We start from the raw sequence: 24,983 nt of genomic DNA on the forward strand, positions 1-24,983 counted from the left end.
GTGAGTGCTAGAGCCTAGGAGAAATGAAAGCATAAATGCAAATAGCTAGTTAGTCAGTGCTGTGGCATAAAAGGATAAGAGTGTTGTGTGATTAAATAAACTGCAAAATTCATTTTTCACTGTGCAATCTATTAACATCCATAAGAAATTAACTATTCCAGTCTGCAGACTGTGTGGTTATGAGTGCATTGGTGTGTCCAAAATTGATCTCTGTCCTTGGGAACCACACATTAGTCACTTTGAGACCTCAGCTAAACTTTATTTTTTTCATCTAGAACAGAGGCAACTGAGAGGGAGGTTATTGTATCTGTTTCTTAATAAGAAAAAGGTCGTTTTAAAAATGGGTAATGATTAATTGTTCCCATGGAGATAGGGGCAGGTTTTCAAACCTTGTTTATTTACTGAAGCTTGCATAAGGTGAAGGCAGTGTATGAAGTAGTCAAGGAGAAGACAATTCATTCTGTCAGCTTTTAATGTGTTAGGGAGTGCTATACAGAACTGTAGTGGTGATGGTTTCTTTGTGCACAGCTATTTGTTCTGCTATGAAAACTTCATTTCCACGGACAAAGATTGGTGCTCTGTGATTTGTTGAACTCTTCAGCTCAATTAAAGGACTTAATTTTAACTGAGTCGTAGGAAGGAGCATTCTTAATTCACTGAAGTGCTTCATTTACGTATTTGTTTCCTAAGAGGAAAAGATTATAAAGGTAATTAAACCTTTTGTGATAAAGACAGTTTGCAAGGCTTGCAATAATGGGAAATGTTTTTAAAGTTTTGTTCTGAAGATGGAGATTTATAGTACCCAAAAGTAATTCAAGCAAAAATTCAAATGCATTCCAAGTTAACATTTGGTACATGCATGAAATTATAATTTAATGGATTGCTTTAAAATGTAGCTTCCTGAGGAGTAGCCCAGAAAATGTTTTATTTGGTGTGATAGGTCAGTATTATCATCTTAAAATTCAAAAATAGCACCTTTTAAAGTAAGTCCTTTTCAGCAGCTAGCTAGAATTCTATGAATGCAGGATGTCCAAGTACACTGATGCTGTAGAGCACAGGCCCAGCTAGAACAATCAAGTGACTGAGGAGAGCCCTCCTCATGTCTCAATTTCCAAACAAACACCTTTTTGCAAGAGTTGATATATCAAAGGATTATTTACATCCTCAGACAAGCCATGCAGTTCCTGAAAATGGATCGTTTCTGCGTTGTGCTGCTTCCTGCAACAGATTGCATTCTGACTTCTTATTAGAAGATATATTTGAAAGATCTTACATTCATCTCCTCCTGGAGTACAAATTAGCTGTGCTTCATTGATAAAACCCTCTAGCTGGAAAACTAAACTCAAAATCTTTCAGGCAAGAAAAATGTTCTGAACTGTATTCCTTTCACTGAAACAGGAGCTTTTTATTACTTACACTATTTGTCAAGAATATGATGCATACTTCTTGCTCAGTACTTGGCTGTTGGCTTTTGTCTTGGTAATGAAATACATGCACACATGCTCTGAACGTATCTTGACAGTCGAGTGAACTTCATTATTCCACAGAGATGTGAAGATCTATTGTAAGAGTATTGTCTGGCTTGTGTAGTGTTCATCATGTGGACACCATTGCTCATGGCAGTAGGAGTTAGTAGAGGCTGATATTATTCATTTGGAGTTTTCTCTGGCAGCTATCTTTATTATTAGCACAAAACAAATAATGGGTTGATCCTAAAGAACTATGAGGAATGCATACATAGATCCTTTGCTAGCATCTTCTGTGTACTTTCAGAGTTCTTGAGTTACCAAAGCAAAAATAGGAAATTATTTTTTCACTCTTTCTTAACTTTCTTCTTAGTCATAGCACCTGTACAGCAAATAATGACAGTCTGTGTCCTATGGCAGTCATCTTTAAAGCTGAACCCTGAACAGACGGTGTGCATCTCTTGCTTCATTGCTCTCTGATTTAATAAATCCCACAGGAAGTGAAATCAAGTCTCAAGGTGAGTCTCTCCCTGTGGTGTAGGGAGAGAAAGGTTGTTTTGTACGTTGCTTCTACGTGGGGAGTTGGAGTATGCTGAGTTTTCTCTTTGGGAAATGCAGGTGTATGAACCATTTCCAGATTAATGAGAAGGTCTCTAAAGGATATTGGTACAGACAGGGTGATGTATGGAGGAAGAAAACCGCTAATGCAGAGCATGCTGTGTCAGATTTGCTTGAAGCTGCTGTCTCTGCTCGGGAAAGAGAAGAAACAAAGACAAAATGCTGACCTCTGTGAAGCTCATTCTTCTTCTAAGAAAATGTACTCCTTCTTTCTTGCTTGCTATTACTCTTTGTCAAGAAATCGTATCTTCCAACTAGAGCAGGTTTTGGCCTCCAAGAATAGTTGGATCTGCAAGTGATTGAAAGGTGTTGTCAGGAGTCCACTTCACCTGACCCCAAAACGCAGCTTAGTTGTGACTGTATTGCTTTTCTGCCTCCATTGAGAGATTAAGCCTCATCACTAAACAGTAAACTCGATTGTGAACGGGGTTCTCTTAGCAGTACTTGGAAGCAGGTTTTTTTTTCCTGTAGCTTGTTTGTTTTCCCACTCATTCCTAATATTAGTTGTTAATGGAATAGCATCTTCTGTAATTACAGTGGAAGTATGATTTTGCTTTTAAAGTATAGTCACAGGGAGGAAATATTTGCAGTGTTCTGTTTCATTTTATCTTTATTTATGAGCGTAGCATTTAGAAGAATAGCATCCCATGTAGAGCTTCATAAGGAAAGCCATAAAAGTGACTGTTAATGCTAACAATTTAAATCTTTGAGTTGTGATATTCTGTGTTTTATACTGTAGTTATTTCTGGTTTGCAATTTATATTTAATTACATGTCTGAGAAGGCTCGTGCGTTTTTCCCTTTAAATCCTTCATTAGTTTTATTTTCTTGCCAGCAGAATATGGCTGAATGCTACAGCAGCTGCTTTGCAACTATAACTCTTCTCTCTTATTACTGCTAATGGCAGCGGACAATTTACTGCGTGTTTTAAGTTTGGTTATGTGTTGTTGTGTAACTGAAATTTTCAGGAAAATATTTTCATAAGCATAAGACAACAAATGTCAGGCCAATCTCTGCAGTTCCTATGGGCTGTCTTCTGCTAGCTGGAGATTAGTTGTTTGAAAAGTTATTATTTAACAAAGTATTCAGATCTATTATCCTGCTATTTATGGCATCATAACTCCTATTTCAGTTTAACTAGTAGTCAGGGAATATTTCTACTTAGTAAAGTAAAGGAAGGACTGCCCTAAATGGAGGGAGTGAAACCTAGTATTAAGACCTATGCTGTCAGTCTTGCACCAGCTGCAGAATGAAGTGTCCCAAGGGAGCTGGCAGAGATTTCAGGGGAAGGTGGGAAATGAGCTAGGGTGGTTTCACAGCAAGTAGTCAAGGAACTGGTTCAAGAGATCAAAAACAAAGATTACAGTGGCAATGCAGACACAAGCAATCCTCTCATCAGAGGACTTCAGAAGCTTGTATGCTGACCCTAGTCATTCTCAACCTATGATAGTCTCAAAGATTAAGATCTGGTATAGGAGATCCTGCTGTGGCAGGTGGGTTGGACTAGATGATCTTTCAAGGTCCTTTCCAGCCCCTGACATTCTGTGATTCTGTGATTACTGTGCAGCTGATAGAAGTACCTGCAGGGCTATAGTGATGTCCCATGGCGAGAAGTTTCTGGGCACATGGAGCATTTGACTCTTTTGGGAAAGCAGATGGTTTGAGTTGTAAAGACTGTCTGTATGCTGCCACTGAGCGTGGGTTACAGCAGCACTTTGATCTTTTGCTGAGTTCCAGTTCACGTTTCCAAGACAGGCTCCTCATTCAAGGACAAAAAAATGAAAGAGTGGAAACACCTCCAAGTGTAGACTCAGGGTCTTAAAGCAGCCACTGACAATACTCTGAATCTGCATTTGAAGTATTTCCATGAGGAGTCAAGAAACATGATGGATCAGAAGCACTGAGCGCTCTTTGTGTAGTCTGTAAAATGATAGCAGTATTACCAATCCCAACCTATGAATATCATCTGCTTAATGAGACTATCTGTCAGTAACCATCTGGACAATATAAAGCCCATTTGTTCATGGTAGTGAATGTGACTGTGATGGAGGAGATCAGATAAAATGACAGGTTCAGTGGGGCTGGTAGCTGCCTTTTCTAACAAAGGTTATTTTCAGTATTTGTATTAAGGATTTGCTTTCTCTGTTGTGTTTGTGTTTGCATATGTGTGTGTGTGTTGGGTTTTGATGCGTTTTGGGGGGGGTCCTTTGTAAACTCTTAACAATAAAGCCTTTATGGGTCAATTTATTAATGGCTGGCTTACCTTCCTGCCACTTCAGGATTTGATATTCCTTTTGTGTTCTTTCTAATTTAATTCTGAAATGGAAGTGCTTTCACTAGCATATTTTTTGGAAATGGTTCAGAGATGACTGATTGCCCCAATTTTTTGCAATTTTTCAGATGTTTCTTAAAATAATCAGAACGTTTCTTTTATCCATACACTGTTAGTCAAGATAACTGCCAGCAAATAGTATTTCCTGGGAGCAAGCATAGACAGCAGTCTTGGGATTTGAGTTAATGCAGTTGCAGTGCTTATGTGGTACTGTTTTCAGTTCTCCTTTTTTTTTCTTGTGGTATTTTCATTATAGGTTTGTATAAGTTGGGGTGACCCCCTGATCCTGGCACTGTCACGTGGCAGGCAGTGGGACAATGCTGGCACAAGGGTAGCTGGGCAGTGTGAGATGCTGGATCTGGGAGGGACAAAGCCTGCAAGGCAGCTGCAGTCTCTGTCAGAAAGTCTCTGAGATACAGACATGTACTTAGTCCAGCCCTACCACACAAGGCAGCTTTATTTCTGGGGAACTGCTGTTACACTGTCTTTGAATTACTCCCAGACATCCCCTCTGGTTTGCTGTTGTCAGAAATACATGTTGAACCTTCCAGCTATATGAAAATTTTAGTGTGTACAAATTATCAGAACTTTGTGGTTAAATCATCATCTTTATTTGCTTTGAAAGTCAGGTCCAGAATTGGCGTACAATGGCATAATTACATTGGCAGTGTATTCTTCACACACTTAAGCCACCTATATACCCAGCTGCAGGTGTTGGGATACTGGTTGGAAGCAGAATTGTGTATTCAGCCATATGTATTTCTAGTGCTGCACCTGTAGGTGTAACCATCTATCAGTAAATAGTGTAGTAAATGTACTCATGGCATTTATGTAAATATGAGCATATGTTTAGAATGAAAGAAAACTGTGATATTTCAACTGGGAGAGACCATTTTCATCTCAGCTGCATATCAAAATATTCTCATAGCTGAAAGCCTTTATAACAGAAGTGAGTATTCATAATAGCAGTCAGCAACTCTTGCCTCAGAATATTTTACCAACAGTTAGTGAAAACTGTCTATACTCTTTTTGAAAACAACCAGTTCACTTCCAAATTCTGAAAGCAAAACACAAGATAGGACTCTTTTTTGAAGAAAGGAAGCTACTGAATATCTTCTGCAATTTCTGACAAACTTACTGTTGAAAACCTTCAAAGTATTTCTCTCTCATAGATCACACTGCAGGTATTCTCTCTGGCTCATTGTCGCGAAGGCAGATTTCCATGCGCTGTCAGTACAGAGTGCATGAGTTTAGGCAGGTGTGGAGACCTATCCCAGACCAAACTTTAAATTTATTTTTATTATCATAGAATCATAGGATGTATTGGACTAGAAGCAACCATTAAAGGTCATCTAGTCCAACCCCCATGCAGTAAGCAAAGACATCCCCAATTAGATCAGCTTGCTTAGAGTCCCCCTTCAAACCTGATCTTGAATGTCTCCAGGGATGGGACATCCACGGACAACCTGTTCAGGTCTTCCACCAACCTTATAGTATAGTAAAGAACTGCTTTCTAATGTCAATCTAAATCTACCCTTCATTAGATTAAAACCATTGGCACTTGTCCTATTGCTGTGTGCCCTTGTAAACGCTCCCAGCTTTCTTTCAGGCCTTCTTCAAGTGCTGGAAGTCCACTATAAGGTCTCCCTAGACCCTTTGCTTCTCCAGACTGAGCAACCCCATCTCTCTCAGCCTGTAGGTGTGCAATGGCTACTGCCTTTTAGACTCACAGAGCATACTCCTGCTTCATAATCTCAGACACATTTTCCTCTTCTGACCTTCTCCAGGTGAAGCACTTCCTTACAAATCTCCTGTTTTACTTCAAACACAAACCACATAGATTACCACGAGACTGTGAAACAATACCTCTCAATATCTACTCATAAATCCTTACCCTTTTCTAATGCAGGCAGTTCCTGGCTTGCATGAAGTGCTGCTTGGTAACTAACAATAACTATAATCATTTACTTTTCTACTGTCACCTGTATTATCAATTTGGTTTTTTTTAACCTGTGATTTACATTGATGATAAAACAGAAAGGTTCTTTTCCCTGGGTTGCCTGCCTGCCTGCCTGTCTTTACAACATCAAATTAAAAGCAGATGCTGTCATAGGACAATGGAGTGCTCAACATCATCAGTTTTCAGCTCCTTTGTCCTTCATTGTGAAGTGCTTTCCAGTGTTTTCCTGTGGCACTGTTTGTCAGTGTCATTATATTTTAAGACTGCTTACACTGTTTCACAGTTGTGACAAGAAAATATTGTGACTCTGGTGCAGACAAGGAGAAATCTAATTTCATTGTGGGTAGTTTCTGCCTCTCCTTCACCCACCAAAACAGAGTAACATAGTAATTTGTAAAGCTTTAATTGCAGAGCAATGATGCATCTAGAAGCGCATCATGGTTTAACCCCAGCCAGCAGTTAAGTACCACAGAGGCTCTCTCTCAGTCCCTCCCTATAGTTGGTGGGGAAGAGAATTGGGGGGCAGGAGGGAAAGTAAAACTAATGGATTGAGAAAAAGATAGTTTAATAGAGCAGAAAGGGAACAAAACCATAAATAGAATATACACCCAAAAAGTGACTCACAGTACAATTGCTCACAACCTGCTTATCTATGCCCAGCCAGTCCTTAAGCCATGGTGTCCTCAGGCCAGTTCCCCCTGTTGATAAACTGGGCATGACATGTCATAAGGTAGGGAGTATCCCTTTGGCTCATTTGAGTCATCTGTCCATGCTGTGTTCCCTCCCAGCCACTGCTGACAGAGCCATATGAGAAGGTGAAGTCTTTGACTTGGTATAAGCACAGCTTAGCACCACCTAAAACATCAGTGTTATCAACCTTATTTTCATCCCAGCTCCAAAGCACAGCATTGTGCCAGCCACTGGGAAGAAAATTAAATTTATTCCAGACAAAACTAGGCCAGAGCACATTTCCAGCATCCCAGAATACCATTGCCTGCCTGTTTGCCCCTTCAGGCATCATCTTTTTTTTTTGCCTTCTCATAACTTAATGATAACATTCTTGAAATTGTTCACCTCTGGCGAATGGATGACCTGCTTTTTGTAGCAGTGGCATGGCTACACAGGCTTCAGTCTTCTTCCCCGTCGGTATGCAACCATTTCAGGCTTCTGCATTAATCCCCAAAGAGAGATAGAAATGAAATATTAAAATGACCTTTTGTCGTCTCCTCCTGCCTGAGTCTGAAGCAGCATGTGTACATAAGGGTGAAGCAGGGGCGGCTGCTGACAGTACTACTGAAAAACTGATCAAAGGATTAATATTCATCTGCGTCTCAGCTCTGCTGCAGATCACAGACCTTATTATTAACTGTGTGTCTCATCCACTTAGCCTAGCGTGAGGGCTCTGTCTGCTTGAATCACAGTTACTAGGAGTAGTCTTTGGGACCCTGAAGAAAAGCCAATTGTGTCAGTGTGCTAGGCAGCACTGTTTTAGAAGACTTTGCTGAAGAATCAGTGGCAGGTTATTGTAACTATACTTCCAATTATTTAAAATCTCTGTGGCTAGAAGTGTTCTGGAAATGGCCTTCACTAACTGTTCAGTCTGATGTGGCATGAAAACAGCAAGGTGAGCCAAAAAGGAAATCCACTGAAATTCCTGTTGCCATTTCTTTGCTGTGCTTCAATACTCACTCTTCATGTTTGCTCACCTTCATCATTCAGTGTTTCACAAATAGTGCTTCAGCCTGAAATACTGCAGGAGAGTCAGGAAAAAAAATGGCTTCTGTTTTTGTTTTTTTGTATGTGGAGTTTATGGTGGTGATTGTCATTCAACTGCTGTTTTGCCTTTTTTCAGTTTCCCAGATGTTGCAAATATGCCCACGGTGCTAAACAGTAGCATGTAGTGTAGGAACCTGAATGACCTCTTTTCCTCACCTGACATCTGTAAAAAAGACCCAAGCAACTATTTTACCAGCCCCCATGGAGTGCATATGGGCAAGGAGACAAAACAGGCCTGTTGGGCACAGCCCCATCAGTCCTGCCCCCAGGGTGGACACCACAGTGAACAGCTTCATGAGTGATCTGGCTTGGTCTGCTTCTCAGGTTGTGCTGAGTGCTGCAAGCAGTGCAAAACAGGCTGTTCCTGGAGCAGGTTGTAGTCCCCCATTGTGAAGCCAATTTTTACACATTATGTATAAAGTTATTTTTCTGGGCTGTGATCTGCTTTCATCTGGAATAGCTGCATGATAATTCAGAGTTGTCGAAATCAGAGTCAAAGTTACAGTAATCCAAATGCTTTTAATAGCATATTGGTAACTGGTCAGATTTGTTACTATTTGTTATTAACCATGGCACAGCAATGTGCCCTTGTGGCCAAGAGGGCAAATGGGACACTGGGGTGTATTAGGAGGAGTGTGTCCAGCAGATCAAGGGAGGTTCTACTCCCCCTCTACTCTGCCCTGGTGAGACCTCATCTTGAATGCTCTGTTCAGTTCTGGGTTCCCCAGTTTAAGAGGGACAGGGATCTGCTGGAGAGGGTCCAGCAGAGGGCTATGAGGGTGATTAGGGGACAAGAGGGCATGGTTTATGAGGAGAGGCTGAGGGACCTGGGGCTTTTTAGTCTGGAGAAAAGAAGACTTAAAGGGGATTTGATAAATGTTTATAAGTATCTGCAGGCTGGCCAGGAGCGGGGGGACAGGCTCTGCTCACTTGCTCCCTGTGATAGGACAAGGAGCAATGGGTGTAAGGTGCAGCAAAAGAGGTTCTGCCTCAAGACAAGGGGAAACTTCTTTACTGTGAGGGTCACAGAGCACTGGAACAGGCTCCCCACAGAGGTCGTGGAGTCTCCTTCTCTGGAGCCTTTCAAGGTCTGTCTGGATGTGTTCCTCTGTGTTAGATAGTATTGTCCTGCTCCAGCAGGGGGGTTAGACTCAGTAATCTCTTTGGGTCCCTTCTAACCCCTAACATCCTATGATCCTATAATCCTGTGATTTATCTAGGAATCTTTCTTGGGAGTAGGAGGTCCAAACTGAAGGATCATTTTAGAAATAGGAATTTCTGTTTCTGCCAGTGACTTTGCTTTAAGAGAAGTTGTTTATCATCTTTAATGATATTTTAAAATTTCTCCTTGAGTTTAGACTTTACTTATGATGCTGGACTGAGTTTAAGTAAATAAATAAAACAAAAGTACACACTGGTTTATACCTCTAGATTGAAATATAGGCAACATTGTAATTGGATAGTATTCTGTTCTGTGTATTTCAAGAGAACATCCTTGAAGATAGTGATGGGACTTAAAGAATTGTTGTTATTCCCCAATGCATGGAAGGTGGTGATAGAGTTACTGTGCAACCAGAGTGGACAGTCTAAAGAAATGAGACTGAATATTGGATGGTCTCTTTACTTGGATATTGGACTTGTCTCTTTATTATGACTTGCAGCATGATATTCCAGCTTTTCTTTTGCTTCTCATTTTTATCCTTCTGAACAGCTTCACCTGTAGGCTGTTTCCAAAGGTGTTTCTTTTCTTTTTGCCTCTGAGTCCTGTAGATCTCCTCTAGCAATAATTCAGATAGATTTCCCTTGGATTTTATGAGAGATGATTATGAGAAAGGGAAGCTGCCTCTTCAGAATCTTCCATCTCTACCCACCTCACTCATCTCTTCTACAGCTTCATTAATTTTCTAAGTATGGAAGGGAAGGCTAAATGGATCTCAGCATCATTACCCACATAAGGGCTCATCAGTCTTTTACAATATGATTTTTTTTCAGTGAAGTTTAGCAATACATTAAGAAAAATACGCAAAATATGCAAAGAGGTCATGTGACGAAATCACAGTGCAAACTTTATAAACTGAACCTGAAATGTTTTTAGAGCTTTCTTTGTAGCTGACTCTGCAGCTGACTTTCTGACCGTCTGTTGAAGAAGAATGGGGGGGGGGTGTATCTTAATTTTTTTTAAAAGTATAATTTTAAAAAGTAATCAGTAGACACTTTTACATTAATTTTAAGTAGCATAACAGAGAGAGTGATTTGCCATTGGAATGGGCTGCCCAGGGAGGTGGTGGAGTCACCAGCCCTGGGGATGTTCAAGAAAAGCCTGGATGAGGCACTTAGTGCCATGGTCTAGTTGACTGGATAGGGCTGGGTGATAGGTTGGACTGGATGATCTTGGAGGTCTCTTCCAACCTGCTTGATTCTATGAACTTACCTGCTACATGTTTCAGCACAATGATCTATTACTTGACCTGATAGGTTATGTGAAAACTACGTCTGGTGCCTTTTTCTGTCTTTCTCATACCTGCAAAAATACTAGCTTAAATACCAAAACAGTTTGTACTTTCAAGTTGTGAGAGAGATGGGTATAATGGCATTTACACCATTTTCATGTAATAGTAGAATCATAGAATCAACCAGGTTAGAAGAGACCTCCAAGATCATTCAGTCCAACCTAGCACCCAGCCCTACCCAGTCAACTAGACCATGGCACTAAGTCCCTCATCTAGTTTTTTCTTGAACACCTTGCTGATCATTGTCTAGCACTTTCACAATCTCCAACAACAGTCACTACATAAGAATGCAAATGTTAATGACTGTCGGTCATGAGAAGTGCATCACGTTTAGCATCCAAGTGAGGCCTTGTTGCAGTTTTAGTAGAGAGACTGTTGATTATGGGGAGATGCAGGTTGCAAAGTTGCAAGTCAAACTAGATTAATCCTGATCTCTGTCCTGCATGATAATGCATTCTGTGCTGGAAAGTAGCAGAGTAAGGAAAAGTTTGTGTGGCTTCGTCATAATCTGATACAAGCAGTTGCTATCACTAGTGGGCACTGTTAGATACAGTGTGCCCCATTAGCATTTCAAAAGTTTGAGGTGTCCAAGGAAGATGAAGATGTTACTTTAAAACATAATGGAACTCCTCTAAATCTGAGTGCAGTTGTGCTCTGGAACGAGGACTGACTATGTGGTCAACATTAACTAGAATTTGAATGGAACTGCTCAAAAAGCAAGATATTTATAATCATCAGTTATTTTGTGCCTCTTTTAAACTGAATATTTTAGAGATTGTTTTGTGGGGAAAAAAACCATTAAGGGAACATTTAGCACAGAAAGAAATATGAATGAAATTTCAGTCCAGTGCCTCTTAAAAGACAGATATCTCGCAATGTGATTATTCCTTCTAAAATAGTTGACTAGGTGCCCGTGAGTAGAAATGCATGAAACATGCATGAATGCATGCAGATATTTATTGCAGGCAAGATGGAGATAATGTGCATCTAGATTAAACCTACCAATGTATGATAAATTTTACTAACAATTCATCAGAAAGTTAAAGTGAAGGAAAATTGCCCTAAGAATATCCTAACTGCTTAAAAGTGACAACACAATTATGCAACATTTTAATTAAAACATACAAGTTAGTGAAACCAGTTGATATATAGGAGTCTGTACAATGGGATGCAGCTCTACAAATTCTTATTTGCACAAGAATAGCTTTAGTTTGCTTTCTGAAGATTGCTGGGGTACCTTGCTGTAAACAGAGGTTCAGAGTTGCATAAATCTACAGAGAACGACAACCGTCTGGCAATTTATCGCTGTACTGTTCGGACAGCTATGAATGCAGAGTGAGTGAACTAGAATGGAGGCAGTTTTCATTGGGAGCAAATCCATTTTAAGACAGACCTTTTCTTTACGTAGTTGGTCAGTCATATATTTTCAGATACTGCTTCTAGACTTTCCAAGAAGGTAATACTGAAATGCAGTGGTTTGCAAAACTTGTGCCAGTATTTGGTACAGGCAGGGGCACAAAGACAGGGGCAGATGTGGCTGGGTTAGAGGGCAGAAGGGCTCTGCAGCGGGACCTTGACCGCCTGGACAGATGGGCAGAGTCCAATGGGATGGCATTCAATAGCTCCAAGTGCTGGGTGCTGCACTTTGGCCACAACAACCCCATGCAGAGATACAGGCTGGGGTCAGAGTGGCTGGAGAGCAGCCAGACAGAGAGGGATCTGGGGGTGCTGATTGATACCCGCCTGACCATGAGCCAGCAGTGTGCCCAGGTGGCCAAGAGAGCCAGTGGCATCCTGGCCTGCATCAGGAATGGTGTGGTCAGCAGGAGCAGGGAGGTCATTCTGCCCCTGTACTCTGCTCTGGTTAGACCACACCTTGAGTACTGTGTTCAGTTCTGGGCCCCCCAGTTTAGGAAAGACATCGAAATGCTTGAGCGTGTCCAGAGAAGGGCAACGAGGCTGGTGAAAGGCCTCGAGCACAGCCCTACAAGGAGAGGCTGAGGGAGCTGGGATTGGTTAGCCTGGAGAAGAGGAGGCTCAGGGGTGACCTTATTGCTGTCTACAACTACCTGAAGGGTGGTTGTGGCCAGGAGGAGGTTGCTCTCTTCTCTCAGGTGGCCAGCGCCAGAACAAGAGGACACAGCCTCAGGCTGCGCCAGGGGAGATTTAGGCTCGAGGTGAGGAGAAAGTTCTTCACTGAGAGAGTCATTGGACACTGGAATGGGCTGCCCGGGGAGGTGGTGGAGTTGCCGTCCCTGGGGCTGTTCAAGGCAAGATTGGACATGGCACTTGGTGCCATGGTCTAGCCTTGAGCTCTGTGGTAAAGGGTTGGACTTGATGATCTGTGAGGTCTCTTCCAACCCTGATGATACTGTGATACTGTGACATCAAGGGTACAAGTTGTTTAGAAGACATGCTTGTTCTTTGGGGTGGAGAATGTAAATAAATAATAAATCCTGTAGCCTAGTGTCACAAATGCAGGTTTTACTGTTTTAATTCTGATGATTTTAGAAACACAAGGATTACTCATGTTGTTAGATCAAAGAGAAAAGAAAACAATGTCTCGCAGAAACAGTAAATGCACAACAGTCAGCACCTGTAATAATACATTTTAAAATATAATTGGTTAAAACGTTAAGTATATAAGATTCTACTTTTACTTCTTGAAAAATTCACTGAGTCTGACCTGTGTTAATTCCAGCTACATCAGCATCTTTTTCTATGAACAGTATAGAATCTGTCCCTCGATTTATCTGGAGAAACCTTTACTTTTGTATTTTTGTCATTTATTTTATTGATCTATATTACTTCCTTGCCATTTGATCAACTCATCTTAGTATCAGTTTCCTTTTGTTTCTGCATTCACTTCATATGAGTGATGAGGTCTGCATCTTGCTTTACACATACATAGATTTTTAGTTTTATTGAAACCTTTCATTGTCTAGGATTAGTGTCAGCTTCTGATACTTGCTTCAAGAAGCTTTGGTGCAGTGTTAGGAATCACTGCAGGGAGTACCAGGAGTAGCAACTACTGAAACAAGGTGTTTCAGTTTATTCACTCCTCTGAGGTGTCTGTGTGGTATCACTAAGGTGGAGGGGTACTTGCCTTGATTAACAAGACAGTGAAATTCATTATAAAAAGGACACAAACCCAGCTCAAAGCTGCACTCAGTAGGTCACCAGTCATTTCTGGGACAGCAGCAACACAGCCCCTCTTCATCTGTAATATCCATGACTCTGTAAGGTCAGCAGCACTGACTCCCGATGCAGGCTGACATTTGCTTCAGTTTTTGTACTATGTGTCAGTTGATTTGGCAGTGAAGGTCAGTTTGTGTAACATATTCTGCCTGAGATGGACACATCTTTTCAGCATCCATCTGTTTCCGTTCAGTAGCTCAGCAGAAAGCCTTTAATCAGTCTGGATTATACAAAGAGATGCATTGTGCAATATACTGCTCACTGGATACAATTATAATGACTGAATTTTAGCTGTTCTAGGCAGGTGATCCCTATCACCCTTTCCAAAGTGCCCCAATGTGCTGCAGCAGCATCTCAATTCAGCAATGATCAATGCACAGTGTAATGTTTTCTTTGTGTTGAATAATAGATCACACAAACCTATATCCACTTACTGACATGTGACACTAAATAGATGTGTCACCGGACATCTTCAGTCTGAATATCAGCATAGCTACTACACAAGCCACCTAGCGGAGGTGCTATCCCAAGTGCCTTTCTACGTGCTGTCAAAGCTTCTCTTTCCTTTTCACTTCTTACAAGTTCTTTGGATCCAGTGTATATATCGCTCTTGCAAGGTAATGATTGCAAACCTTGCTATACAGCTCATTTGTTTGCAGTATACCACATTCATTTCTAATGCAGGTAACTTCATGCTCCTTTTAGGTTTGTGATATTCTTTCTCTTACCTTGAAAATTCTTAGACAATCTTTTTTCCTCTTTCCCTGGCTTGTGTTGGGGGTTTTTTGCAGTGTAACTAAATAAAATTCTTCTGCCTCAGCACAGGAGTGTGTGCCCACTTGGGTCATTTTTTAAGCAGCTGGCCTTTACTTACAGTGCTGTTCTTTTAGATGTAGTCAGTGATCTCTGCAGTACATCTCATGTGAAAGGATTTTGTAACTATTTTTAAGTTTAGCAACCTTAGCCTTTCAGCTTTGTTGATGTTTTGGAAGACTTTGCCCTTATAAGTTTTTAAATGGAAGTATTTTACAGCTTCCTACTGTTAAGTACTTACATAATATTATGCTACAGTAGCTCAAGGCTGATTGTTTTAAGTGTCAAAGTAAGACATTTCATGAAATATTACTAATACAAACATAGCTTTGTACTTGACATTTCTAGGCAGAAGCCATGAAACGAGATAAATTCTTCTCCTTTGGGCTCAGTATAGTTCTTTTCTGTGTGAGTGGTCCTGTTGACTACAAAAGGACTTTTCATTTCAGTCGTGACTGTAGGACTGCATTCTTGTCTTCATAATTTGGAGACAATTTAACTCCTGTTCAGCAGCAGCTTGTGGCATGAAGTGGAATATGTATCCTGTGCCAAGTAGTCAGCTTATTGCTCATTCCACTCCAATGAAAACCAAAAAGCTGTCGTGTTCATCCTCTTCATTGCTCTTCCTGCAAAGCAACAAATGTGAGAACATGTTGTGGCGTAAGAATGAGTGGAGTAACATTACATGCAATTTCTGCTTTGCTCTTTTCTTTTTTTTAAGTGCAAAAGAAATTACTTCACTGCTGAAGTGAACTTCCTGGCATTGTTTGATAGTTTTTCTCATTGTAATAAATGTTCTGAACTTTCTCATGTAAGCAACAGGGGGTTTCTTTACCCAGTTATTGTCTCTGGAAAATCTCCAGATTATATCATTTGTAAGTATATGCCAGTTATTTTGCAGTTTGAAATCTGATTTCTTCATCTTCTCTCCAATTTACTTGCAGGAACTGTCTTCTTCTTACATTCACTCTGTCAAGAGAAATGCTCATGAAAAATGTTGTGCCTCTCAGGATTAGAGAAATCCTCCATTTCCCCAGGGAATTCTGCGTCTTCATTTCTTCTGTTATAGCCATTCTCCATGCAAGTCCATCCTTACGAAAGGATGTTGTGTTGTGTTTTGATTATTTAGAACCTGAAGCATGTTTCAATTAGATTTCCTTCAGTAGGAATTGAAAATGTGTTGTAGAAACCCCAAGGGAAGGTTTCTAATAAACTCTACGTTGAATTTATTCGTGTGTCGAAAGAACAGTCAATATTCGAGGCATGGAAGTATTAGCATTCAGCTTTTGTTACAGTGCATGGCCTTGCCAGTTACAATGTTGCAGCTTTGTTTTACAAAGCATCTATATGCTTTTATAAACATAATCACTAAAGGAAGATAGAATTAGTCTGTTAGAATCAGAGCTCCCTAGTCATGAAAATAGGTAATGTAATATAAGATAGAGTCTAAAATACTTACATTTTACAACAGTCTTATAGAAGTGGAAGGTAAAATATCTGTAATGTTTTTCATTACTGTCAGTGTAGATGAGAGGATCATTTTCTAGCCTTCATGTGTGGGGATTCACTAGTATCCTAATGGTGGCAAGGGCCACTAAGCTGTATACTTGTTCCTTCGTGTTCTCCACTGACTTGGATCAAAGATAGCAATATAAAAAATGTTAAGGCAGAGAAAATATGGCAGAATGTTGTTCCATTAATTTTATATCTGCTTTAGTAAGTTTCTAACTCAGGCATGGATTTTTGTGATGTGTGCCAGTCCTGAGTTCACTGCCAAATCCTAAATCAGTGGCAAAGGGACTGTTTTCCTGTCAGTTCTTCAGGGATATTATCATCTGCTTCCATAGCTCCAAGCAAACCAAGGAGCAATTGGATAAATTTCCTTCAGGGCTTACAGTCTTACAAATAACATGTCACAGGATCCTGTTTCATGACTATTCTCCAGTAAGGAAGCACTGCCTGGAAGCCATCCACATCTCTCACATTATGTGACAATTCCCTTATTGACCAGCCACTCACAGGAATGTGTTTCTTCTAGCCTCTTGCTCTAAAATTAATAAGGCAAGTATTGACTTGCATTGATTGAATAGAAGAGCTAGACTAGACTTCCTTCAGCCTGTTGTCTCCTTCCTGTTCAGTGTAGATCTCTTCATATCCCACTTCCATCATGATTTCAGGAAATCAGTGAGCAGCTGATCCTGAGATCTGTCAGTGCATTAGCTACGTGGGCTTCTTGGTAGTGAAAAAAATCCTGCTTAGTTTATAGTACGGAATTCTTGCTTATACATTTTAAATGCACTTTTCCTGAATATTCTCTAACAAAGTTTCAATAGCCGAGATTTTTCTATATTAACTCAAGTAAATGCCACATGCTTAATTATGCAATAAATGGAAACATGGGAAACGTAGCAAACTATTTGCCTACGAGTTAAATTCCCACTGTGAGACCGAGTCTAGGAGTTTTGAATGCTGCTGTAGAAAAGCAGATGTTTAACTTCCAACAGCTGCTCTGTAGCCATCCACTTTCACCTTCTGCATGTCTCTACCCAGCACCTATGAGACTGAAATGAAGAGTTTTTATAAGTTTCAAATGTGAGTTACTTCACATAGAGTACTGAGACTATTGTTATGTACCTTGGCAGGTTTCCAGAGTCCCTTTCTTTTTCTATTATGTGGGTTTAATATTAATGAACAGAATTTGGTGAAGGGAAAGGAAAGGAGAAAAGAGAAGAGCTTGTGCACAGCTGTATAGCATGCTCTGTATCTATCAACATGTCTGTCACATTGCCTTTTTCTCATCTAGATTCCATTTTGTGTTGAATAAAGGTAAATGTTGCTTATTACAGTAGCCTTTGTCCACACCTTCCATAGCTTTGCAGTTGTGGAAGGCAGATCACCCACATTCACACACACACACGGTCCAAGCATCTTCATTATTGTTTGTATTGTTTTACTCATCCTTCAGGTCTCCTGTAATGGCTGGAGGTCTGTTTGCTGTTAACCGGAAATGGTTTTGGGAGCTGGGAGGCTATGATCCAGGATTAGAAATATGGGGAGGAGAGCAGTATGAAATCTCCTTTAAGGTAAGTCATCAAGTCACCTTATAAAGTACTTCATTATGTGTTCGATGCAGGGCTCATGTAATCATGTTGGTTGCATTCGTGTTGGCTTTTGTCTTTTAGCTGAACTTAATTTAGTACAATACTACTTTTTTCTTAGGAGTTCCCACTAATTTCACAGATAATTATGCCATATATATGCTCCAGAAGTCACACAAAAGTCATACTGAGCACAGTTCCGTCTGAAAATGTGGTAGCTTATCACCATGAAAACATGAAGTTCTACCTTACTCTTTTTGTCAAGTTTTCTTCACTTACGTTTTCTCAGGTGAGGAGAAAGTTCTTCACTGAGAGAGTCATTGGACACTGGAATGGGCTGCCCGGGGAGGTGGTGGAGTCGCCATCCCTGGAGCTGTTCAAGGCAAGGTTGGACGTGGCACTTGGTGCCATGGTCTAGCCTTGAGCTCTGTGGTAAAGGGTTGGACTTGATGATCTGTGAGGTCTCTTCCAACCCTGATGATACTGTGATACTGTGATTTCATGGTCAGGTGCTCAGGTGAGCTTAATAATCCAAGTGAGAACTTACCCAGGGGAAAAAAAAAAAAGCTATAATTTTCTGCTCAGATCAACAAGTTTCATCATCTCTGAGGCTAAGCTTGCGTGGAATCAGCTCAGGAGAATGGGTGGAAGTGAAAAGAGCAAAGTCGTGGGAAGGCCCCTTCCAGTAGCAGTGAATCACTAGATCTGCTCGGCTGCTATAAGTTGTTATCTGTAGGGCAGCTTTTCAAAATCAGCTGCTTTTTAAATTGCATTAGAATTATTGTAATCACAAAATATACGGGGAGTTTTGGAGTGCTTGGATTACGTACCACCAGCCATGGCGTATCTTCATATCCTCTGTGCAGACAGGTACTTGGCTTTTATGTGTTCAGTTGAAAATCTTGGTACTTCCAACATGTAAAATAAGTATTTGCATTAGTGCAATGAGACTAACATGTTTGATTTGAAAATTGGGTTCACTGACTTCCAGTACCCTCAAAGACGTAAGAATTTTGCCTCCTGATGTCTGCATGAAAAGATTTTCAGTGACTTGATAGAATTTAATGACATAGATTAATTGATTCAAGCATATTTGGGTAAAGCTTGGAACTGAAATTGGAATTCACAGTTAGCTTCAGGATCTTTTCAACATACTTCCAAACCATGGCAATGTAAAGGCTAGTGAATAAATTCAGAATGTCAGCCATGAGTAATATATGTCTTGCTGAATCTAAGTTTCAACAGTGATTAAAACAAGAGAGCTGAGACCATTCTGTTGAACGAAATGTACAGCGTGTCCCAGCACTGGTCTGCCAGGCTGCCTTTACAGCAGAATGGTTTGCATCAACTGGGCTACTCTTGTGTTTCTCCAAATCATTTTTATGCTCCAGCAAAATAAAATAGAAAGGCAGGTGAAACCTAATAGCTAGACAGTGTGTTTGGAATATATTGATTTACCTTCTGTCCATTTAAGTTTCAGAGGCAAATGTAAGTAGTCACTAATAGCTGTCACGATGGTTTCTGACAGGTCGTGCAGGATTTTATTATTGTTTCAAATAATTCTTTTATTCAGCATCACAAAGAATATACTTGTGATGCTCTCCAGTCCTTGTGCAGAAACCATGGTAACAGCACTGGAAATGAAAATATTAGATTGTCCCAGTGTGTTTTGCTCAAGTGCTAGATTTTTTTGGAGGCTGCTGTGTCACACTGAGTCTTATTTTGATCATATCTCCTGATTCATCTCATTAATGTATACTGACCTTAGGGCCCCTGTCATTTCTTACTAACATTAAAAGAATTAAAACACTCTTTAGAAGGTTCATACTGCCAAATAGTAACAATTTTCTATTGGAAGAATTTAAGACATGTAAGTTTTAAAAAGAAGGCTGTTGTTTGGTCTAGAATGACAAAAAAATGGTAGAGGTGGAAGGGAGTAACAGAAAAGGCTGGGGTAGTATTGTCCTGCTCTGGCAGGGAGGTTGGACTTGATGATCAGCTTGGGTTCCTTACAACCCCTAACTTCCTGTGATCCTTTGATATCAGAATCACCAATATCAGCCTGGTTTCTGCTTCAACTGTAGCTATAGATTCACTCATCTGAAAACTTACTGAAAGGAGGAAAAGTTTGCAATATAGTTTAATTCATCAGCTTTATTCACAAAACCTGGGAAGGTGGTGGATTTGCCATCTCTCTGTTAGAGTCAGTGAAAGTCCCAGATGACCAGCCTGGTTCCGTTTCCTCAGCTGCTTGAGTAGGTCTGAAAAAACTGCATACCTTTTCTTAGGGTATCTTACCTCAAAGATGTCTCTGACTACCAGGTAGTTAGCTATTCTCACACACTCTTCCTTTCATTCAATTGATTCTTAAATATTTTGTAATAGTATGGCTGGTATTGACTGAAAAGCTGCAAAAAGAAGCAATTTGAATTGTTCTGTAGCTGTCAGAAGTTTGTATTTCTAAAACTACTAAAAGTCAACTTTTAACCTGAAAGACAGACAAGAAGTTCCTTTTATGTTCTTCATATATCTTGTTTTTAGCTTTGAGATTCATTTGTACAAAAGCTTAAATAAAAGAGCAAATAACTAAACAATCTAGATATCAGTCTACTATAAAGAGAGACCATTCTGATGACACAGACTTCCCAGTGTCACACTGGGGATTCTTGTGGTTAACTCAGATACAGTGGTGCAAGTGTGGAGGGATACATGCCAGAGCAAGAGCTGTCATGTGCTCCCTGAAATGAAATAGTGTCTGGTTCATCTTGAACTTGTTGCCCTGCTCTGTGAGGTTGAGTGAGGGCTGTTTGCAGATAATTCCTGGTTTTCAGTGATGCATTTTACACTGTGAATTGGCAGCCTTCTGCTTAACATTTTAACAGTTGGTCTGGGTATTACAGAATCCAGGTAAGCTGTGGTATGTATTTAATTAAGCACCACTAATATTTTGATGCAATGGGAAGCTAACAGGTGTATTCAGGGAGGTTTTTCACAAATACATATATCACCTAGCATGTTTATACCTCCAAATTCAGTGGTGACATATAGGGAAGAACATTTAAGAAATAGCATATGTTTTATATTCCATGGCCTAATTTTATTGGGAGAAGAATTTCCTATATGTTGGAATGAAACTTCGCAGAAACATTCACACATTCTACTGGGGAAAGATCACTTAACACTCGAGTCCATTAAGGAAAAACATCTCCTCAACTAAAAGTGTCTTCGTTACTGTACCAGATACATCCACAGGCATCTCCAAAACTCAAAGCTATAGGAGTGCTTGCTACAAAGCAAATGGGAGATCATGAGTGCAAAGTGCAGGCTTAGAGAGTCAGAGAAATTATCTTTCCAAAAGCTATGATGGTTAGATCTGTGCTACTCAATAAAATAGTTATTCTAAAGTCTTCTAACTTAAGAAATTATTAACTTCATCATGAATTTATTATCAACTGCTTTGCTCACTGTAATCTTCTACAGCACTTCACAAACTGCACACATGGAATGAATTAAAATCTGGATCAAGGGCCATCATGCAAGCTCAAAGAAATCACTAATAATAGCAAATCCATATTCCTTTATGAGTTCAAGATGATAAGACAGACTTCAAGGACTGATTTAAAATTGGATTAGCAGGACAAGTGATTGCCTGGGGAGTCAGACAGGAATTCCTGAGAAGAATAGGTCAAACCAGATTTAGGAAAGGTACTCAGGATGGGAAGCTTGGAGGGAAAATGTCAGTTTTGAAGTTTCTGGCTGTTTCGCTAGATGTGACTTGGGGTGACAGACACCAAGCTTCAGTGCAGAGCACAGACCTAACAGAAAGTCTTTTGGGGGTGGAAGGTTGCTTTATCTCATTGTACACAAAGAGAAGGTAGGTGGTGTGAGCAAAAAATATACATTTATGTGCGTTTGGGAGGGCAGGGTGTTCAGTGGAAAAAGAAAGTGAGCCCAGTGAATCTCAGTTTACTCCAGCATAATTCAATGTTGCTTCAAAATACAGTGGACTTTATAATGCTGTGACATCTGGAATTGTGCCATAGCATGAAAGGAAAACCCTCAGTCTTCAGGCATGACTGTTGCAGGTGCTGAGGTGTCAGAAACAGAGACAGTTGTTTTTTTAAGAAAGCTGCTCTTTAAAAGTTTGATTGACCTTTATTTTCCTTGACTACAAAACTCAACAGGTTTCTCTTTTGTTCTTCTTCTGCTTGCTAACATTACTGCAGAAGACAGCAGCAAGTGTAGCACTGAGTGCCATGCTGATGGACTTGCTGTTTGCAAATCAGAGCACACACATGCACAGGCAGTGGATGATAAGGCAGCCACAGCCTATGTGTCAAAATCCTGACATCTTTGTTAAACAGTTTCTCAGATTAATTTTTACATGAGAAATAATCTGCAGTATTTTTTGGTAACGTAACCTAAGATCAATTTTTTTAATTAAACAAATATTGGGTACCTTGGTGACTCCACTGTTAAGCATGTGCTAGACTTCTAAGAGCTGGAAAAGCACTGGAACTGACCTGATTAACAGCATCTCTTTCTCAATAAGCAGGGAAGGCCACTACTTAGGAAATCCTAAGTTTAAATGATGTTAGGCAGAGTTTGTGTAGTAGTAGTCTCTGAAATATAGGGCAGTGGAAGATAGTGAACAGTAATTTTTTGTGTTTGCCAAAGATCATTGTGGTGGGTCAACTCTGGACCAGAGATGCCCACCATTTGGGCTGGACACCAGGTGCCCACCAAAGCTGCTCTTTCACTCTCCTCCTCAACTGGACAAGGGAGAGAAAATGTAACAAAAGGCTCACAGACCAAGATAAGGACAGGGAGCTAACTCGAGAGTTACTATTATGGGCAAGACAGGCCCATAATACTAATAATTTGGGGGAAAAATTTATTTATTACAAATCAAATCAGAGTAATGAGAAAATAAAAATAAATCTTACAAACACCTTACTCCCACTCCTCCTTTTTTCCCAAGCTTAACTTCATTCCCAGTTTGTCCACCTCCTCTCTCCAGTGGCACAGAGGGAAGGGGAATAGCAGTTGCGATCTTTTCGTCATGCATTGTTTCTGCCACTCCTCCTTCATCTTCAGAGGGAGGACTCTTTATGCTGCTATTCTGCTTCATCATTGAGGTTCCTCCCATAGAAGACAGTTCTTCATAAACTGCTCCAGCAGGTCTACCTTCTGCAGCATGGAGTCCCTCAGGAACGGACTGCTCCACCATGGAGGCACAAGTCCTGCCAGCAAACCTGCTCCATGGTGGGCTCCTCTCCTTCCATGGGTCCACAGGTCCTGTCAGGAGCCTGAGGCTTCCCGTGTGGTCACAGCCTCCTTTGAGCATCCACTTGTTCCACCATGGACCTCCATGGGCTGTAGGGGAACATCCTGCCTCATTGTTGTCTTCACCAGAGGCTGCAAGGATATCTCTGCCTCAGTGCCTAGAGCATCTCCTCCTCTTTCTTTGCTGACCTTGGTGTCTGCAGAGTTGTTTCACATATTCTCACTCCTGTCTTGGACTGCAGGTACATAGTGGTTTTTTCGTTCCTTTCTTACATAAATTATCACAGGAGCACTGCCACTGTTGTTGATGGTCTTAGCCTTGGCCAGTGATAGGACTGTCCTGGAGCTGGTTGGCATTGACTTGCTCAGACATAGGGACATTGTCTAGCATATTCTCACACAAACACCTCTACAGTTGATTGTACAGGGCTGGGTGATAGATTGGACTGGATTATCTTGGAGATCTCTTCCAACCTGGTTGATTCTATGATTCTATAGCCCCCAGGCTAGCAAAATCTTGCCATGCAAACCCAGTACAGTCCTCTACACTGGACACTCCTTAGGCATCATGAATTACACCTTAACAAAACTGCTAATGGTGGTACCCTGGCCTCCTTGAAGCTAGTCATCTCTATCTAGAGCTGTTTTATCCTTATCTATGCTGTAACATCTTCCCAGATTCTCTTCATCCCTGTTCTCCAATACACCCCTCCACGTTCACGGATTCCTTTCTTTATCGTCATTATCGTTACTAATTCCCTCCACTGCTGGCAATCTTGGCAGAAGATATGGAGTGAGGGAACATTATCACTTGTCAGTGCAGTTGTAATCTATATGGAGAGCTGACAGAGGTGGAATACTGCCACTTCTATCAGCATTTTAGAGGTGCCATTGAATATTGTTGAAACACCCACAGTCATTAGAATCATAGGATCAATTAGTTCCCATTTGACACAGGAAGATTTTAATATTCCTGACAGGAACTCCCACTGCACCACAAGTAAATGGTTTTGCTGATTGTGATTCCATTGACTGCAGATTCGTAGTCAATGACCATGTATTTTAATATTTTCTTGCATTTAGCTGAAATCTGACTACCAGGAAAAGGCCACTAGGAAAAGTGTTCTTCTTTCTCCTTTTTTTCCAATCTGCTAAATCTGTTCTTTTGTCTTATATTGCAGGAAGAGTGACTGAAAAATCCCACAAAGTGTTTATATTCTTACTTTCTACAACTTCTCCAGGTCCTGTGGGTAGTTACTTTAACAATGTTGAGAGCACCAAGCTGACAGCTTTGCATAGCATACTTCATATTCCTTTTCTGCCAGTTTATAGTTTGGTGGTTTTGTCATACATTTCAGTGTCCCCCACTGTTGTCTCTCTTGTTACAGATTCTCATCAGCAGTGTATTTCTTAGTTTTGAAGCCTGATCCAAAATCCATTCAGTTCCCTTTCAGTCTTTTACGTAATTTGCTGTATGTTTATATTCCTATTCCACAGGCAACACATCCTTCAATCCTCAAAAATCATGAGTCTCTTAGTGCAGTAACTGTGATTACAGTGTAGCATATGGATCGAAGTCTCATTCTCACATGCACAGTGTTTACATTTTCCAGATAGTCCCCTGGCTAGATCACTCATAAACTAGAGAGATGAGCTAGAGCAAGTAGAATTCAATTTTAATGACAAAGAAGTGCATGGGGGAAAAAAAGTGATTCACCCCAAATCCCACAAGAGCTGTAGAACAGAGCCAAAAATATGCATCTGTGACATCCAAGCTCCAGTCAGGAACAAAGCCACATAACCACAGCTTAATCTGTTTGAAAGCTTGTATTAATGCTTGCCTTTTGCTTTCAACTGTTTTACAGTGTTCTGTTGGGAGGAGCTGTATTAAGTTGTGATATGCTATGTAGTTGACACATAAACTACT

The 24,983-nt window shown here is 40.5% G+C and overlaps 1 protein-coding gene across 7 annotated transcripts in view; it reads left to right on the top strand.

Moving 5' to 3' along the window:
• Positions 1–24,983, top strand: part of GALNTL6 (polypeptide N-acetylgalactosaminyltransferase like 6) — a 430,986-nt gene that overhangs the window by 366,181 nt on the left and 39,822 nt on the right. For all 7 annotated transcript variants that reach the window (XR_010303417.1, XM_064148866.1, XM_064148863.1 and 4 more), the window contains one exon: positions 17,638–17,755. Coding sequence is in view for 6 of the 7 variants with exons in the window: in XM_064148866.1 (XP_064004936.1) it covers positions 17,638–17,755 (118 nt within the window). In the remaining variant the exon portion in view is untranslated. The remainder of the gene's footprint in view (positions 1–17,637; positions 17,756–24,983) is intronic.

This window comes from Pogoniulus pusillus, chromosome 9 (genome assembly GCF_015220805.1).
Source record: "Pogoniulus pusillus isolate bPogPus1 chromosome 9, bPogPus1.pri, whole genome shotgun sequence".
In the NCBI taxonomy this organism is placed as follows: domain Eukaryota; kingdom Metazoa; phylum Chordata; class Aves; order Piciformes; family Lybiidae; genus Pogoniulus; species Pogoniulus pusillus.